The sequence below is a fragment of the Mucor mucedo genome, assembly GCF_025094135.1.
Source record: "Mucor mucedo strain NRRL 3635 chromosome Unknown EV154scaffold_73, whole genome shotgun sequence".
NCBI classification, from domain to species: Eukaryota; Fungi; Mucoromycota; class Mucoromycetes; order Mucorales; family Mucoraceae; genus Mucor; species Mucor mucedo.
Window position 1 is genome coordinate 12,357 of NW_026252357.1, and position 17,331 is coordinate 29,687.

The window sequence follows — 17,331 nt, forward strand, 5'->3', positions numbered from 1 at the left end:
CGAGACAATATAAGACAATCTTCCATTAGATTAAGTTGTTACTTAGAATGAACTATCAATTAAGCATAAGATGTGAGACCTTCTTTTTTATAGTTTCAAGCAAATGGTCACACAAAAAATCCCGTCCCCAAGTATCTCTTTTTTTTTTCTCTTTTACAACATATTTTTTCCTTGTCAAACATCATGTCAAATAGAGAGGGAAGTTCAAAAGGTCAAAAGCCTTCAGCCATTTCTAAACAAGTACTGAAATCTAATCCGATTCCGCAATCTGTTCACAATACAAATGCAGCGACTGTCGACAACAATCATAATGCAGTACGTGGTAAACCCACACAACCACTTCGAAGTACCAAAGTGTCTCAAAAACTAGTTTTATTCCCGCAATCTTCAGCTGATGATGCCGATACAACTATGAAGTCCACCTTACCCATCGATGCGCATCCTAGCTCCTCTTCGGATACCACCATGGGTATGGAATACTTGGAAGAAGAACAACCCCTTCGCACCTCCATGGACGACCATCAGCATCAACAATGGCAGGATGAACAGCGTCAACCACGTACGGCTGGCGTTCCTTTACCTATTGAATGGACTTTTGGCTCACGTACACCTGCTGAACGCATGACCAAAGATGAACGAGAGTTAGCTCTGTTACCTAGAGCTGCTGCTTATTGTACAGGTGAAGGATACGATTTGACTCGTCTTCGGCCATTTTTACGACAACATCATCGTGTAGCACCTCGTTTATATGATGAATGTCTTTATGCAGCCTATCATTTCCCCTTGAGAACCTTACGTCCGGATAAGGATAACTTGTATAATATCAAGGTGCGAAGTAATGTACCGAAAGCACCACATCGTCATAACACCAACGATGAAGAAGAGATGGATTATGACGAGGATCATTTCAATATGACTGCAGAAGCTCCTACGATTGTTCAACCTAGACCTGGTCAGCCTTTCCCTGAATATTACATGAAGGAAGAACAAGAAGATGAAGTAAGGCAGCAACAAGAACAAGAACAACGGCTTTTAGACGAGTTCCAAAAGCAACAAGAAGAAGTACCCGAAGGTATCTTTGATAATCCATTCAGTCAAGAAAATGATATACCCATTTCTTCTCCCCCATTACTTTCTCCTACGGTGGAACAGGAAGAAAAGGAACTTAAGCCTGTACGTGAACCCTTCAAGGGAGGCGAAGTATTCATCTTTGATTATGGTGTGGTTGTCTTTTGGAATTTCAGAAGAGCAGAGGAGTTATTAATGTTGGAGGATTTTATGCAGTTCTCGATCGAACCTTTCCGTGATAACCCAGATGAGGATATGCAGATTGAAGAAATTCATTTCCAATATGATACATCACAAATGAAGCCTCGTATCTTTAATGATATGATCACTTTAAAAAGTAGTAATCATATGATCAAACTCACTCTATCTCACGGATTATCGCAAAGTGCTGTCGTGGCAAGATACGAAGATATCATGGATAAAACCATTGAAGATACCAAACACTTACCCAAGGAAATGGCAGAGACAGGAAGATTGGGTAAAACACGTAGTGAAATCACAAAGATCAATGGCCAGCTATTTACTTTGCGTATGAATGTGAACCTTGTCTCTAACGTATTGGGTATGCTTATTACATATTAAATTGAATGGACCTTTTAAACTTATTTTTTGTGCTATAGATACACCCGAGATCTTTTGGTCGGAACCTGCTTTACAACCTATGTATACAGCCATTCGAGAGTATTTGGAAATCCCACAACGTGCCAAAATTTTGAATGATCGTCTTCGTGTAATTTCTGATTTATTATCCATGCTTCGAGACCATCTCACGAATTTCGGAGTAGAGTATCAAACATTGATTATTATTTATCTGATCATTGTTGCTGTCATTGTTGCCTGCGTAAGTCCATATCTTGGAAAAATCAATCATCATGTTATTCTAACTCGTTTTTTTTTTTTAGTTTGAAATTGCTGTCAAGATTTTACAATCCATTAAAGTGATTTAATCGTATCAAATAAAAGAAATGAAAAAAAAAAAAAGATATAAGACATATATAAATTACATAAAAAATTAAATAGGGAGTGATTTCACTTTGATTAAACCAGAAAGTAATGATTTGCCCAAGAGCATGGGTGCCACGACAAGACCCACAAATAATAAAAAGAGACTATAGAACATCAAACCGTAACAGATGGCAACCCGCTTTCGTTGTTTCCGCTGTTTGGCGGTCCAGATATGACCACGAATTTGCTTGGAAGGACGTAACCAAAAAAGCATCAAGGAATGAGCTGTGTTGATGTAGGGGATCACGATAAATAATGACAAGAAGAACAAAATTACATGACCTAGTAAGAAATCTGTAGAGAATTCGGTCATTTCGATAATTTTACATATAAACTCTCTTGCTGGCTGTGTAATGGCTATATTGAAAAAGAAAGAAAGAAAGGGATGTTAATAAGCTTATATTAAATCCATAGATTTCTTATTTACCATGCCATCCAAGCTATCCAGTAAGAATAATATATAAAGTTAGTAACATTCGAATGCATAGCAAGACATATTGAGAGAGTTGCAACTTACCCCACGACCATACCATTTTCCAGTCCACCAACCACGATTGGATTCATCTTGTTTAAACTCTCGCGTAAGACACATCACTGTCAATAATTTGAGAACAAATCGTTGAATACCAATCATTGACACCATACCCAAGACAACATTCAAAAGTTTCCATTCCTCCAAGACAAAGAAGACTTCGAAAAAGATGATGACATTGATGACAGACCAAGCATGAGCACATGCGGCCATGATTGAACCAAACTTGACGACCCAATTACTCAAGATACAACCAATCCCCACGGACATACCAAAAAAGATCATGAGGCCTACAATATTGACGATAATGGGAGCCAAAGCCATGACAGCAATACGTATCAAGGGACTAGGGCCTGTAGCGGGTAAAGTAGAGTCCTCGGAATCAAAACTCTTTACAAAACTATAAGGGATAGTACATAAGATGGCATAAATCAATGGTAAAATGAGTTCCGAGATAAAGATAGCACCTAAACCTAGACGAGGTAAATCCGCAATCCCGTTGGAGTTACCTGCAGGTGCAGACCTTTTATAACCCGTGATACGTGCACGCGCAGATCGTGTATGACCGATCCAAGAATTCTTATGGGTGTTCGAATTACCACGCGATAACCAACGTATGAATTCCTTGTAATCGACCAAGAAATCAATAGGGGAAAACTGGTTTGGATTGAAAACAAAAGGAGAGACCATCAGTGCTACGACTGTAAACCAAAAGTAAAGTAAATGGGGTATCCAATAGGCAATAGAAGCAAACAGCATAATGACAAAATTACGTGCACCCACATAGATACTAGGGCCCGTAAACCGGGAATACAATGTACTGAAAGGGATGCGAGAGGTAGCAAATCCACGACCTGTACCAATATACATGGCTCCACCATAGACCAAGTTTTCCAATACTGAATTGGTATAGATTTGAGTCACAAAGATTTCAAAAAGAGGGGACAAGGAGACAAAATGACGACCCATACGTGTCAAACTACGCCAAAAGCCTCTTTCTGTTAATTCTTGCAAAAACAAGGGCAGGAAAGCTGCAAAGAAGACGACAAAAATAGACAAGATACAACGTTTAACCCAATCAAAGATAGGCACCAAGTTATAACAACCTGCAGGAATCAAGGGAGCTTCTGGAGGTGCGTCTGCATTGTATTCACATATGAGTAAAGTAGCGCCCATGGAACTGATAAAGAGGATAGCTAACATAAACATTTGAACAGACATCATGATAAAGATGTTATTGATGTGGAAACCAGGATGTGCATAGTAAAAAGTCAAGAAGCGATCGAGAGGAAGTTGCGTACCGATATAATAGTATTCACGAGATAACATTTGTTCACCCATACCCGTACCAATCTTGGTGGTGAAATTCAAGATGGATCCAAAACCTAAATCACGACCTTTGCCACATTGGAAATATTCAGTGTGCTTGATTCTTCCACCACGGGTGAAGGCGTTCATGCCTGCATAAATATCCTCGTTTAAATGTAAACCCTTCTGTGCTTTCGAGACACCACCACGGGTAGTCATAAAGATCGCATTTAAAAAATCAGGATGACCATAATGTAATTTTCCTCCAATTTTAGCCATGATACGCTGTGTTAGGGTACCAAAAGTTTGTTCTTTACCAGCAGCCACGTCACCAAGAACACCCACATTTTCCGAAAAGATGTATTCACGCGCACCGACAATAGCAACAGGAGAGTTTTTGGATTTTTGATAAGCAGCAGAATAAGGTGAGATATGTGTGGGTTCTAAGGTTTCGAATTCACCAAGTACGTTACGGATCTTGAGACATTCTTCCAGATAATTATCCTGATTGGCATCGATCAATTGTAAAAATTCACCACGGTAAAAGATAACGGCGTGATTTTGGTTATCTGATTTACCATCACCCAAAATAGGGTTACCGGGTAAACGAATACGGAAACGAGGTACACGTTTACCCGCTTCATCGATAGGAGAGAAACCATCAATAAGGGCGGAATAATAAGTGATTTCGCCACCTTCTTCTGTGGGTGGGACCTCATCGATATAAGCGACCTGGAGTTCTGGGAAGGCTCTGAACAAGAACTCGGCATCTTCTGCTTCACTGGCATTGAATTTAGCATACCGTTGCATGGCGACCAAGAATTTGAATTTACGTCTGGCTAACCGATCCAGATCGTGATCTAAATTCTCCTTTTCATCATAGAGACGCACGTTCTCGGGATTTTCTACACGATACAGGAGTTTAATTGCTTTTTTATAATTCATGAAACCAGAGACGGTACGATACAGCGTTTGAGCACGCAAAGAAGCCCAGATACGAGTACGTAAAGTGTATTCGGGTTTGGAGGATTTGAAACCAATACAATAGAATGGTAAATCATCCACTTGACTCTTAATGTCCTTTTCGGTACTGCTAGCATCGGATAGATCGGAATCACTGCGCTTCATGATACTACTACCTCCATCTTCTGCCAGCATTTTGGTATCCTTGACGAAATTATCCCATTCCACTGCGTGTAATTGTTTGAGGTATTCTAGTAAAGTGACACGTGTACTGTTATCTTCCTCACGGATAATTTCTCGTAGCGATAGTAAAATTTTCTCTCCGTAATGAGGCTATTCATTTTTGTTAGTATCCAGATCCAATTGATATTAAAAGGCAGAAATAAAATATAACGTACAGTTAAAACGGTAAAGGTTGGCATGCATTCAACAGGATGGGAAGGAGGCATAGGTGTAGTTAAGCTTTGTGCAAAGAAATGAATACGACGTTCTGCTTCACCATGTTGAGGAAAGTACTCGGTCTTGAACGAAGTATCTTCTTGAGTGACAAAGAAAGTAGGCGCCTTTAATGTACGCTGACCGTCCATTGGATTTATTTCCTAGATACACAGTTTCATTGTTATTCAAAAATAAACGTTATTTTTTTTTTGGTTTACTTTACCTGTTGGTACAACATACGCTGAGCATGATCTACAGTAATTAAATGCTCACGATACATCGTAATGACAATGGCATTCCAAATTTGGGAGCACAAGACTTTGGGCTTGTACTTGACGGGAATATCGGGGGTAGCTAATAATTTGACAAAGATTCTTTTGGGCAAACTGGCAAAGATATTTCTCCAAGGAGACCAAATGGAGATACCAAGATAAAATGATCTTGAGACAGAAAAAACGGTATTCCAGATAATATACCAAAGATAGGTATCCAAGAAATACAAGACGAGATCCATCAAGAACATGATGGCAATTGTAATACGAGGCATTTGCTCACAGAGCATGGAGCCAATCAATTTATCATTACAGTTGGTGATAGTCATAGTACTAATCACTGTTAAAGGATCTTTAAACGATAAAGCCAAAAAGAAGTAAGATTCAATCAATTTACAAGTGAAAACACAAATCCAAAGACAGATGGACATGATACGATCAATACTTTTCAAGGGTGGAAAATTCGCGGTGAAACTTTCATTCGCGAGCTCTTGTCGAGTATGTTGTGATTTTCTCATGAAAAGACGTGAGGAAGGGACGATAGAGAGGAGTAAGGTGATGGCGACGCTGTATAAAAGTTGGATAATCGAAACCAGTTTTGATATCCAGCTGGTTCTATCCAGTACAACACAGTAGAAGGAGGGACCCGCATTGATGACCATGAGCACGGTCAAGATACCGATACGACGTAAAACATACTTTGAGTTATGCCAACTGACAGGTAAATAAGCGAGTTCAGCAAAGGAACCAACCAAGACGAGAAAGCAAGCAACGACACCACCCAAAGCAACAATAGAGATTTGAACCGAGACTTCCTCCTTTGCAGTTTCTTTATCCACGTTCAGGTAAAGCGAGTAAGCATTTGCCATAATATAGTACCAAAAAGTAACGATATGGATGACCCAAACTCTTGAGAAATTAATCGATGCATGCATCCATGTACGCTTCTCTTTGTAAGTCTTTGTGAATGAGTTTTTCCAATCCACACCTTTTAAAGCATTGTAACGATCGTGAGGTGGTAATTTTCCAAGCGTATTGTCCTTATTAGGCTTACTACCTGCTTCGCCAATCAAGATACGGTCATAACAGGTGGAATGCCAAAAGAACTGGTTGACATCGTCGTAACCGATAACTTGATCGTGATCTGTTTCTCTTTTAGCATATTTACCGTTCGCCATAATATAAGTCTGATCACGAAAGAAGCAGTATAAGGGGGTAACGACGTTATCGAGATAAGTGCCTTCTGGGACCTCTGTGATAGCCTGATTTTCCACATGACAGTAATAATCATGAGCGACCTTGTAAATAAAGCAGAGGGTCTCTGGTGTGAATCTTACAGGAGCAGCCTCTCCCCATAATAATAAATAAAGAGCCAAATCACGTAGTTTTTCGGGGTTTGTCAAGTTCCGCATCCGTAAAGTCCATTTCTCTTCCATGCGTAACAATTGTTCTCTTGCATCGCCAATGTCTGAAGCATTGATCTTTTCTTGGTCAGTCTGGTCGTATGTGTCCATTTCGGAAGCAAAATACCATTTACGATAATTAGCATTGTCACCACCAATGTAATCGGCATGTAAAGTATCGAGGGCTAATTGAGGAGTGATGCGGGATGCGCGAGAGTCCAACATGACCATCAAGTGTTCGCTCATGTTTTTGACGCTATCGTGTTGAAAGCCGAACTTTTTGGCGATATCATCAAAGACGGATTCGAGTTGAGTCAAGGTGATGGGTACAGTGTCTGGCGGACCCCATGCTGGATAAAGTGAATCAGGAGCACCGTAACCTTGCAAGCTATTGATATTATTGTTTCGACTGGTGTTGGTTTGGATAGAGGCTTGACTGTCATTGACACCGGCTGTCAATGCTTTTGTGCCTTGGTATTTTCGACTTTCGATAAGGGCGAGCATGGAATCGGCCGAAGTGGCATAACGCATGTATCTGCCATCATCACCATCAGCTAAAGCGGCTAGAACATCAACGTCAAAAATATCATTGGTGTCTCTGTATTGTTGTTGTTGCTGCTGTTGATTTTGTTGTTGCTGCTGCTGCAATGGTTGTTGTTGATTATGTTGTGGTGGTGGGAGAGGAATAGAAGATAGATATTTGGGTGGGAATTCAGCTGGACGTGTTTCTTTTCGACGCAGACTTTCTTTGACGTCTAGGATGTTGCCTAAATATTCAAAAAAGGAATGGGTTTTTAAAAAACAAACAAAAAATGATATAAACATTCCTTACTTTCAGATAATGATACGGTAGGTAAATTAGAAGTAGGAATATTAAATGACGACGATTCGGCGGCAGAGGAAAGTAGGCTTTCTCTAGAAGCGATAGATTCCACGCTGTTGTTGTTAGGTGTATCATCTTTAGCGATACTATTTATTATTGTTATATATTAGGAATTTTTTTTTTGTTTCTTTTTTAACAATAAAATTACTTTGCATAATATGCCCGAATTTCAGGGAAATCTTTATGAGATTTGCGCTGCTTTTGTTTCGAATTGATATCGGGTAATGAAGCTTTACTCGTATTGGCTCCATCTGTATTCAAGCCTAATGTAGGAGCTGAGTCTGACGCTCTCTGTCCACTTGGTATTGTATTTGGCGGTGAAATATTCTCCTCCATGATTTTCCCTTAATTTTTATTTCTTCTGTTTAAGTAAAAAAGGGTGGTATATATAAAGAGAAAGAAAGGGAAAGAGATCAAAAGAAATACAAGATACCAAAGAGATAAAGTAAAAATAAATAACTACAGTTGAATTTAAAAGGAACTTTTGGAACAAATAATGGTAAATTATATTTTAAGAAATGTAATTATTTGTTGCTTTACGAAACTCATTGGATATTGTTGTATTGTAACTTTTTTTTTTTTTTCATGCATTCAGTACCCCAAAAAAAACTACCGATCAAAAAAATACTAAAAAGGTTGTAGCTCCTCTCTCAGCGGAAATTTAAACAATGGCACCCCGGCATTGTTGTTAAGCTCTTACAAGCCACCCCTCTTTGCCCTTCCCGAACCCAAAAAGCACACTAATCTTTTTTTCCCTCTCTCTTTCTATCATCTCGTCATCATGTTTAGTCGAAGTGTCTCCAGACTTCAAAAGACAGCTTCTGCTGCTCTCAAACGATCCTACACCACAGAACAACCTGGTGCTCACAAGTTGGCCGAAGAAGCTTTAGCCCAAAAAGTCAGTTCAAAGGGCAAAGCTACTCTTCCCAAGGGCGACAAGAAACCTCTTAAAGCCAAGGGTGAAAAGACTAACAAATACAAGGAAATCGCATTGACCACTGGTGCCATTACTGGTCTCGGTCTTGGTACTTTGTTCTACTACGGTATGTCAAAATAAAGCGCATTTGGAATGTCAATTAACTGAAACTTTTGTTCATTTTAGGTCGTCCCTTTGAGGATGGTAGAGAGGATAAGGTAGAAAAAAGGACGAATGTGTAGAGAGCAGGGTAAATACTGACGGTTTTATTATTTATAGTATGTAGAGGAGAACCCACTTTGTGCTGCTTACAACCGTTGTCGTGACAGATTTAGAGAGTTCCAGCAAGGTATGAGTGATCCCATGTGGGATAAACTCCTTCCCGAGCCTTTACCTGAGCCATATCGTCGTGCTTATACACTTGTAATCAACCTGGATGAGACATTGGTACACTCCACTTGGGATGTAAGTACGATATAGGAAGAAAAGTTTACACAGAAGATTGAAAATTATATTAGAAAGAACACGGCTGGCGTCACGCCAAGAGACCTGGTGTGGATTATTTCCTCTCTTACCTCTCTCAATTCTACGAAATCGTCATCTTTACCTCTCAATCCTCCATGGTAAGATCATGCACGTTTATATGTACGCAGACACTGACAATGAGCTGTAGAACGCCATGCCTATTTTAGATAAACTTGATCCTTACCAATATGCCATGTACAGATTGTATCGTGAAGCTACGCGTTATGTGGATGGAAAATACGTCAAGGACTTATCTCACTTGAACCGTGATTTAAGCAAGGTGATTATTATGGATTCTAACCCCGAAGCCTTCAGTTTGCAACCCGAGAACGGTATTGCTTTAAAGCCATGGAAGGGACAAGTCAGAGACCAAGGTCTCTTGGAGTACATTCCCTTCTTGGAAGGTATGTGGTTATGTATAAGAGTTTAAAATGGTGTTTTGGTTGTTAACAAAAAGGTATTAGCTGTTGCTTTGACCACACCTGAGGATATTCGACCCGTGTTGAAGAGTTTTGAGGGAGAATATATCCCTCTTGAATGGGCCAAGCGTGAACAAGAAATGAATAGAATGCATCGCTTGCAATGGGAAGAGGAACAAAAGAGCAAGAAGACATCTCGTAATTTAGGATCTATTTTAGGTGGTGGTGGTAATAATGCTCAAGTAGAAGGACCTCCCCCTACTTATTTAGAACAAATGAGAAAGCACGTCAGAGAGACTTTTGCTTCTGAATTCGAACAACAAAAGAAGAGTCAAGAAGAAGCCATGGCACAAGACATGGAAAGACAAATGGAAATGATGAAGGAAATGAAAATGTCAGTTTGGGACTTGATGACTCAAGCAGCATCGGGTCAACCTTTAGCTCCCCCTCCTCCCCCTTCTTCTCCAGAACAACAATAAATAATCAAAAAAAAAAAGAAAAAAAAATTGACAATATCATGTGATACTTTGCATGAATATAACGGAAAGCATTCCGCTTCCATAGTAACACATTTCAAATCTATCTTTAAATCCGGCGTGTGATTTTTTCCTTTTTTTTTTTTTTTTTTTTTTTTTTCTATGAAAATCTCTCTCTTGTTGGATCAGGTGTTACCATAAACCGATCAAAAAGCTTCTTTTCTTTGTTTTGACTTGCTGTCATGGCAACATAGTTTTATAGTGTATATAAAGTAGCAAAATCTTAAAAAGAAAGGTAAAGAAGATTGCGTGTGTGCTGTGGGAATTACATGATTCGTCTCTCCCCCCAAATTATTTTAAGCCCGTGGATCTCATTCCCTCGCTTTTGAAACACTTTGAATTTCCCAAAAGAGGGAAAAGAGGAATCCTATCAGTTCGTTTTTGAACCTAGAAAAGTTTAGCAAGTTATCTGACCAAATCAGGATAATGATAATATTAACTGAAGCACTAGTTGAATCTTTCACGGAGGCAGGGTTAAAATAGCCACCCCATCATACATGTAACTAAACTACACTATCTCTTTTTATAATGATACATACTCTTACTCTTTTTTTTTTTCTTCTTTCTCAATATCCAATCCATCTACTTGTTACGCGCCAAAATAGAGTTTTTTTTTTTTATTCCTTTTTTTTTTTTTTTTTTTTTTTCTTCACTTGCCTGTGTTGAATGAGAATACCACGTCATTTACTAAAGTACGGTTCAAACATCAACGACACCTGATTTCGTTTTTTTTTTTTTTTTTTTTTTTATAAAAAATATTTTTTTTTCTTTTCTTTTTGTGTTTCCTTTTTTTTTCCACTTCTTTATAAAAAAAAAAAATTAAGCTTGTAATGCAGTATTTATCTTCAAGAAATACAAAGATGCACAAGGAGACTACACCTTGGATGTCCAACACAGACTATTACAATAATAACAATAATGAATCATCAGAAGCTGATGTGTATATGTCTGATACATCAAAGTCGCACAGAAGTCGTAATTCAACAACGGATATGTGTGTGGAAAAGAACACAGAAGGGAAGCCACCTTATTCCTACGCGACCTTGATTAAATATGCTATTGAACGCAGTGCTGAAAATAAGTTAACTCTCAGTCAAATCTATCAATGGGTTATCGATCATTACCCATATTACGGATCAGCAGGTTCTGGCTGGAAGGTACCACCTTTTTGTTTTTTTTTTTCAGGGGAAAATTAAAATAAATAGTGTAACTCATATCTTTAATATAGAACTCAATTCGTCATAACCTTTCCTTGAATAAGAGCTTTGTTCGTGTGCCTCGTCCAGTCAATGAGCCTGGTAAAGGTTCCTATTGGACTGTGGATCAATACGCTATTGATACTGAACAGAGAGTCAGAACTAATGTACGTGGTCGTTCTAACCGATCCAGCAGCGACCCTTCTCTACATCATCGTTCAACGGATGACCCTTGGTTATTAGTCCGTAATTACCGTGACGGTAGATCTCAGTCAACTGATGCAGGCGTAACTTCTTCTTCTTCTGTTGCTGCACTTCGCCGAACACCCCAATATAGTTACTGCAGTCATCCTTATACTTATCAACAACAACAACAACAACAACAGCAGCAGCAGCAATATAACTATTACGGAGCTAGACAGAATTCTTCTGTAACTTATAGTTTACCAAACAATAATTACAACAATAACTATTCTACCAGTACAACACCGTTTTATTCCCATCGTCAATCATGTCCGGATTTAACTAGTACTTATTCTGAAACAGGTATCCTTCCGAATTTTAATACTGCCGGTAATGAAGCATGCCTAGAATCACCTTCTTCTGCCTCTGCCGCTGCTGCTGCGGCCGCTGCTGCCGCCGCTATGTGTGATAGCAAGATGATTTATACCACACCATTTTATTCCAAAGTCTTTCCCAATGCAAAAGGCAGATCCTCTTCTTTTTTCAAGGACCCTTCAAACACAACGACGGTAGTGGGCTTACCTTCACCCGTTCTCTCACCAAGTAACTGTTCCTCCACTTCATCACAGCGTCTGTCGGTGGCAGATCCACTTGCCATGGTCACACAACACCCTTCACCCGTGACAACAAATGTGGTAGCAAATAACAACAACAGCAAGACAACCCCTGGAAATAGACTGACATCACCTTATTATAACAACGGTCAAGTCGGAAGATCATTGTCAACTCAATCTTTGGATGAACCATCCTCTCCTTTACATATGATGAATCATTCACCTCGTACAAGATCTTCTCCTGGACCTTTCTGTATGGATACTTCATCCGTAGCATACATTGATATGGTTTCACAACATCAGCAACAACAGCAAAATGCCTCAACCCGATCATCCTCTTGTTCTTCTTCTCAGGGGTCTCCACACGGATATTCTTCCACTACCGCTCTTGCTGCTGCTAATGCCACTACTACTCCCACTTCTACTACTTCTACTGCCACATCATCATTTCTCTCTCAAAATGAAAGATATGACTATACTTTATAAGCACTCACAAAAAAAAAAAAATTCTGTATTTTGTTCCCCCACCCCACCCCATTAGTTTGTTTCATTAAAAAAAAAATCACACACAAAAAACTTTTATATAGATAAAGCCAAAAAAAAAAAAAAAACTAGTTTATATGTATTAAAGAGTCCAGTTCACAGTGGAATTCTTTTTCATTGTCCATTGCTGTAATAAACAGAGTAAAGCCCAACCATCGGTTGGCTCTAATGTCTTGTCAAATGATTGAAGGATACCTTCTGTTGGATTTGGGTTCATAATAGCATCCACAGTTAAAATCACCACCTTGCATCTTTTTTCGCCAAAATAAATAAATAAATATTTTAGCGTGTAATTGAAAAATGTGTAGCACTTTTCCTTACCTGGCGCGTGATAATGCTACATTCCATCTTCTGAAATCGCGTAAGAATTGATAGTTGCGTTGATGACTACTAGCACAAGAGAAGCACGCAATGATGAAATCACATTCTTGTCCTTGCATTTTTTCCACAGTATCCACAGGTACGGCTGAGGGTACTCTTCTTTTGATGGCGATGCGCTGTTTATTATGGGGCGTGACGATCATGACTTTGGGCTCATCCGTGTCTCGATGCACGGGAATATGGGCTGGAGATACGTTTGTTTGTCGGGCCTCTAAATAAAGCTCAACGATCGTCTTTACCACGTCGGCTTCCGCTTCCACCACACTGTTATCGAAGCCAAAGCCTTCGAGTTTCACTAGTGTCATAGCTTGTGTGGGGTCCAAGATACGCTGAATTAAATTTAACTTGGGATCTTCAATCCCTGTCCAGTCTAGATGTAGTTTGATTTTTGGATAACGTGAGGTATAATCTGGACCATAGACTTGTTGGAAGAATTCATTCAGCTCTTCATTCTAAATACAAATAGAATAAAATTGTGTTAAAATATATCATAGAAAAAGTAACAGTAGTTTATACCATGCGCCAATTATCTTTGAGCTGAAGCGTATTAGGTCCAAAGTCATGCAATGCACCTTTCTGCAAGAGAAATTCCCGGGTGGGAATTGCATGATTTTCTTTAGTACGCATTAGACATTGCTGAATAGATCCGAACAAAAGCGGGTCATCTAGACGTGATATCGTATTCGAATAATCGTTCTTAATAATGGGACCCAGTTGCTGTTCCAAAGAGAGAGAGAATAAGATGATGAAGATGATGGCCTTTCTTTTTTTTTTTTTTTTTTTTTTTAATCTATACAGTTTACACGTACCATGTGATCTCCTGCAATGATGAGTTTTCCATTAGGTCTTTTCAAACAGGCAATTGCGAGTAATGCGTCAGACACAAGTACCTTTTTTTTATGCAATCAGTATTATTTATAGTTTTTTTTTTTTTTTTTTGCTGGTTTGTACCTGAGTGCTTTCATCTAAAATCAGCATATCACAACCTTTAAATGTCTTCCATTTGGTTCTAATTTTATCCCAGGACCAGACGGTAGCACCCATTACATAAATGTTGGGTTTGGCCTCATCTTTATTCATGCCACGAATAAGGCTATACGATTTATCCCAAGTACAACCAATCATGTTCGAATCGTCATCAAAAGTTTTGTCATTGGTCGGACCATGTACATAGATGATAGAAAACAGATTAGTAAACCCATGACGTTTCTGGATTTTTTCAATGCGTTTCAACAGATTGAAGATGGCATCACGTGTAAAAGCAGTAACACCAATGAGGATATCCTTTTTGGAAGAACATTGGATGAACCAATTTACGAATAACGCCAAGAATTCCGTTTTACCCGAGCCCTTTTTTTAAAGTTAAGGATAATATAGAGGGGTTCATTTTTTGTATTTGTATACTCACTGGTGGTCCCCAAATGATCTGTAAGCGTTTCTCTAGGATATTAGCAGAAATATCTTTTTGTGAGGGCGACATGGAAAATGCATCACGCAGTTTAATAGCCGTTGCATCCAAATGTGATGTTTCATCATGAATATCAGCCCAGCTATTAGGATCTTCAATCAATTTCTATGTTTTGAATAAGTTAGACTTGCTTTTTGTTTGTTTTCTCTTATTGTTGATCAATCATAATAATAAACAAAAAAAAAAAAAATTGCAAGTGGGTGTTTACATACTATAACATCCATGTCCTCTTGTTCATCCAATCTTTTTAAACCTTCAATATTGGCTAATGTGGTAAAATCCACGTAACGCTGGTATAAACGGTATCGTGTGGATGTGATAGTGCTGGGTATCGAAGCTCCTGCTAATACAACTTCATCGCCATTAATTTCTGCCACATTAACGCAACGGATGGCATGTTTCACGTAATTCGTCTTGTTTAAATAGAGTAAATCGGAATACTGAATGGTACTAATGATATCCTATATAATTCACTTGTAATTAGCCACACACTTTTATTTATAACGATTCTAGATGTACTCACCTCACGTGTATCAGGAACAAGGATGTAACGTTTAAAGGTATCGATAGACAAACGGTCAATTTTTTGTTGAACGTAAGGCCCATTGGTCAAGGGTCTGATGGCGAAGCGTAAATGAGTGACATATTGATTTACACGTTGTTGACCCACCAAATCCAGAATAAGACCGCCAGTATTTGTTTCGCCCATGCCTGCATGGTCGATCCTTGACAAGTCTCGGATACGATCCATTCGAAGGTCATCACACGCCTTAATACACTCCAGCTGTCTGAAAAAGACTAACTTAGCCAATATGGGGTTTCTAAAGGGTTGTACTACGGGCCATTGAAAGACTTTACAAATCAATGGGAATAACTCACAATCACTGTCCTCCATATATCTGTTCGCCAGCGACCAAAAGGTTTGCATGATTTCTTGTAACCAGAAAAACCGTTGACTTACGTAATGTTGAGTACTGTAACGTAATTCGTCTTCAACATGAGGACCTTTCCAAGAGTTGTAAATGTCATTTAGGTCAAGGCCAGAAAGATCATCGTCTTCATCTTGAATAAATGCTTCTGCCATCCAGGTGACAGCGTCAAATAGGCTGTAAAATCCCGACACGCCCAACGCAATATTTTGTTGCAAAATGTCTTCAATACTAACAAATCGGCCAACGGAAGAGGTACGTTGAATATCATCCATACTAGGAAAATCAACTACACCAGGAAGACCTAAAAGCTGAGTGTCTTGGAATAGGACAACCAGACATCGCATTGCGTCGGAGACAATCTCTTCTTTACGCGCTTGATTGAGGGTGATGAGATCCTTGCCCTCGGAAGAGACGATATTCGTCAACATGCTTTGGATCACTGATTTCTCTAACCCGTTATAGACATAGATGAGACAGCGCGAAGATACCTCATCCATGAGAGAAAGTGTGAGAGCCAAATCAGAAACAAAATTATCCACAAAGGCACTATATGTTTCCACTTGATGTTCTATATGTTTGTCGTAATCTGTTGCATAATACCTATTAAGAATCTTTTGGTTGGATTCGGAGTCAGTGATTTCTATACCGTAGAGAAACGGTTTTTGAGAAAAATTGTCTACTTGGAGATAGATGTAAATGGCATGATCAGTTTCCTTGGCTATGGTGACCGAAGCATGCCCCAAAAACTGAGGTTTTGTATCTGTGTAAGCATCAATATAGCTTTCATACCCTGTGCTGCTGGTTTGCGATTCGATTTTGAGGTTCTGCAGCAGTTCTGACAGATCCTCAATATCGACGACGGACTCCTTTAGACGAGATGCTTTTGCTTGATCCATGTAGGGAATGGACCGAACAGTACCTTTGGCATCCCCTTTGCAACGCGTCAAAAACTGACAAGTAGTACATTTCTTACCCAAGATCCAATCTGGGTCTGAGTTGTTGGAGATTTCGATCAAGGTGTTCATATATATGAACTTGATCTTATTCAGGACGAAATCAATACGAAAAGTGATGGGTTTGTCCAGATCATTAGGTAACCACACCCCACCCATTTCGTCGATCTCCAAATTTCGAATATCGCGGATAAGATACTCTAAAAAGAAGGCATAGGAAGTAACTTGGAATTGATGCGATTTGGACATTTCTTTGGATGATTTGGCATCAATGATGAGAATCTTGCGGACTTTTGTCACGGGATCTTGGCGGATGTAAAGAAAGTCAGGTATAAAGTTGTTGATTCGATAGGCCGTCGTGTTGCCAATTACGTCAGTGTAAAATGCTTCGGGTAGCTTAAACTTGAGTTGGTAAAGATACGTGTTGGGTTCGGCCTCGTGCAAGATCTTTTTGAAATCCGTGGACAATGAATGATCCACCATGACAGATTTATGCAGCTGAAATAAATTATCTTCAAAGGCATTTCCTCGATCACAATGTGCTTCGGATACAGAGCTCTTGACATGGCTATCTTCTGTTTTCATAAGTTCACGTCTAGATCTCGAGAGCAGATAAATGTGCTTTTTACAATTGTAATGAATGCTGCTTGCTAAAGACGAAATCGAATAACGAGCTTCGACATTTATTTCTTCCTCCTTTTATGCGTTCATTTAATTTTTTTAGATTTATTGCGCTGTAACCAATATATCACACCTACCTTTATATCTTCTCCAGACATACTCAACATGCTGA

At 39.1% G+C, this 17,331-nt stretch overlaps 5 protein-coding genes across 5 annotated transcripts; 3 read left to right on the top strand and 2 right to left on the bottom strand.

Annotated features, from left to right (window-relative positions):
• Window positions 1-138: 138 nt before the first annotated feature.
• On the top strand, window positions 139-2,113 carry EV154DRAFT_515243 (uncharacterized protein). Its single transcript, XM_051602237.1, has 3 exons — window positions 139-1,630; window positions 1,689-1,909; window positions 1,971-2,113. The coding sequence occupies exons 1-3, from the start codon at window positions 184-186 to the stop codon at window positions 2,013-2,015; spliced, it is 1,713 nt and encodes a 570-aa protein (XP_051455600.1). The 5' UTR covers window positions 139-183; the 3' UTR covers window positions 2,016-2,113.
• On the bottom strand, window positions 2,081-7,982 carry EV154DRAFT_467603 (1,3-beta-glucan synthase component-domain-containing protein; the record flags this gene model as incomplete). Its single annotated transcript, XM_051597772.1, has 4 exons — window positions 5,538-7,982; window positions 5,275-5,475; window positions 2,587-5,209; window positions 2,081-2,430 (listed from the first exon to the last, which is right to left on the bottom strand). The coding sequence occupies exons 1-4, from the start codon at window positions 7,812-7,814 to the stop codon at window positions 2,081-2,083; spliced, it is 5,451 nt and encodes a 1,816-aa protein (XP_051455601.1). The 5' UTR covers window positions 7,815-7,982.
• Window positions 7,983-8,526: 544 nt separating this feature from the next.
• On the top strand, window positions 8,527-10,328 carry EV154DRAFT_446545 (HAD-like domain-containing protein). Its single transcript, XM_051597109.1, has 6 exons — window positions 8,527-8,915; window positions 8,975-9,006; window positions 9,068-9,253; window positions 9,307-9,411; window positions 9,462-9,717; window positions 9,778-10,328. Exons 1-6 carry the CDS (start codon window positions 8,654-8,656, stop codon window positions 10,209-10,211), a joined length of 1,275 nt encoding a protein of 424 aa, XP_051455602.1. The 5' UTR covers window positions 8,527-8,653; the 3' UTR covers window positions 10,212-10,328.
• Window positions 10,329-11,063: 735 nt separating this feature from the next.
• On the top strand, window positions 11,064-12,927 carry EV154DRAFT_553222 (fork head domain-containing protein). The gene is made up of 2 exons (XM_051605117.1): window positions 11,064-11,425; window positions 11,497-12,927. Exons 1-2 carry the CDS (start codon window positions 11,099-11,101, stop codon window positions 12,745-12,747), a joined length of 1,578 nt encoding a protein of 525 aa, XP_051455603.1. The 5' UTR covers window positions 11,064-11,098; the 3' UTR covers window positions 12,748-12,927.
• A 194-nt stretch (window positions 12,928-13,121) lies between these two features.
• On the bottom strand, window positions 13,122-17,021 carry EV154DRAFT_424222 (uncharacterized protein; the record flags this gene model as incomplete). Its single annotated transcript, XM_051596180.1, has 7 exons — window positions 13,122-13,637; window positions 13,702-13,902; window positions 13,995-14,075; window positions 14,137-14,535; window positions 14,594-14,758; window positions 14,866-15,114; window positions 15,177-17,021. The coding sequence occupies 7 exons, from the start codon at window positions 17,019-17,021 to the stop codon at window positions 13,122-13,124; spliced, it is 3,456 nt and encodes a 1,151-aa protein (XP_051455604.1).
• Window positions 17,022-17,331: the final 310 nt, after the last annotated feature.

What these genes read in the sequence shown, in the direction of transcription:
- EV154DRAFT_515243 (XM_051602237.1), top strand. Translation starts at nt 184, where the DNA reads ATGTCAAATAGAGAGGGAAGTTCAAAAGGTCAAAAGCCTTCAGCCATT. An exon ending in CCTTGTCTCTAACGTATTGG is followed by an intron (nt 1,631 to 1,688) that starts GTATGCTTATTA and finishes TTTGTGCTATAG; the next exon opens with ATACACCCGAGATCTTTTGG. An exon ending in TTGCTGTCATTGTTGCCTGC is followed by an intron (nt 1,910 to 1,970) that starts GTAAGTCCATAT and finishes TTTTTTTTTTAG; the next exon opens with TTTGAAATTGCTGTCAAGAT.
- EV154DRAFT_446545 (XM_051597109.1), top strand. Translation starts at nt 8,654, where the DNA reads ATGTTTAGTCGAAGTGTCTCCAGACTTCAAAAGACAGCTTCTGCTGCT. An exon ending in TGGTACTTTGTTCTACTACG is followed by an intron (nt 8,916 to 8,974) that starts GTATGTCAAAAT and finishes TGTTCATTTTAG; the next exon opens with GTCGTCCCTTTGAGGATGGT. An exon ending in AGGATGGTAGAGAGGATAAG is followed by an intron (nt 9,007 to 9,067) that starts GTAGAAAAAAGG and finishes TATTATTTATAG; the next exon opens with TATGTAGAGGAGAACCCACT.
- EV154DRAFT_553222 (XM_051605117.1), top strand. Translation starts at nt 11,099, where the DNA reads ATGCAGTATTTATCTTCAAGAAATACAAAGATGCACAAGGAGACTACA. An exon ending in CAGCAGGTTCTGGCTGGAAG is followed by an intron (nt 11,426 to 11,496) that starts GTACCACCTTTT and finishes TCTTTAATATAG; the next exon opens with AACTCAATTCGTCATAACCT.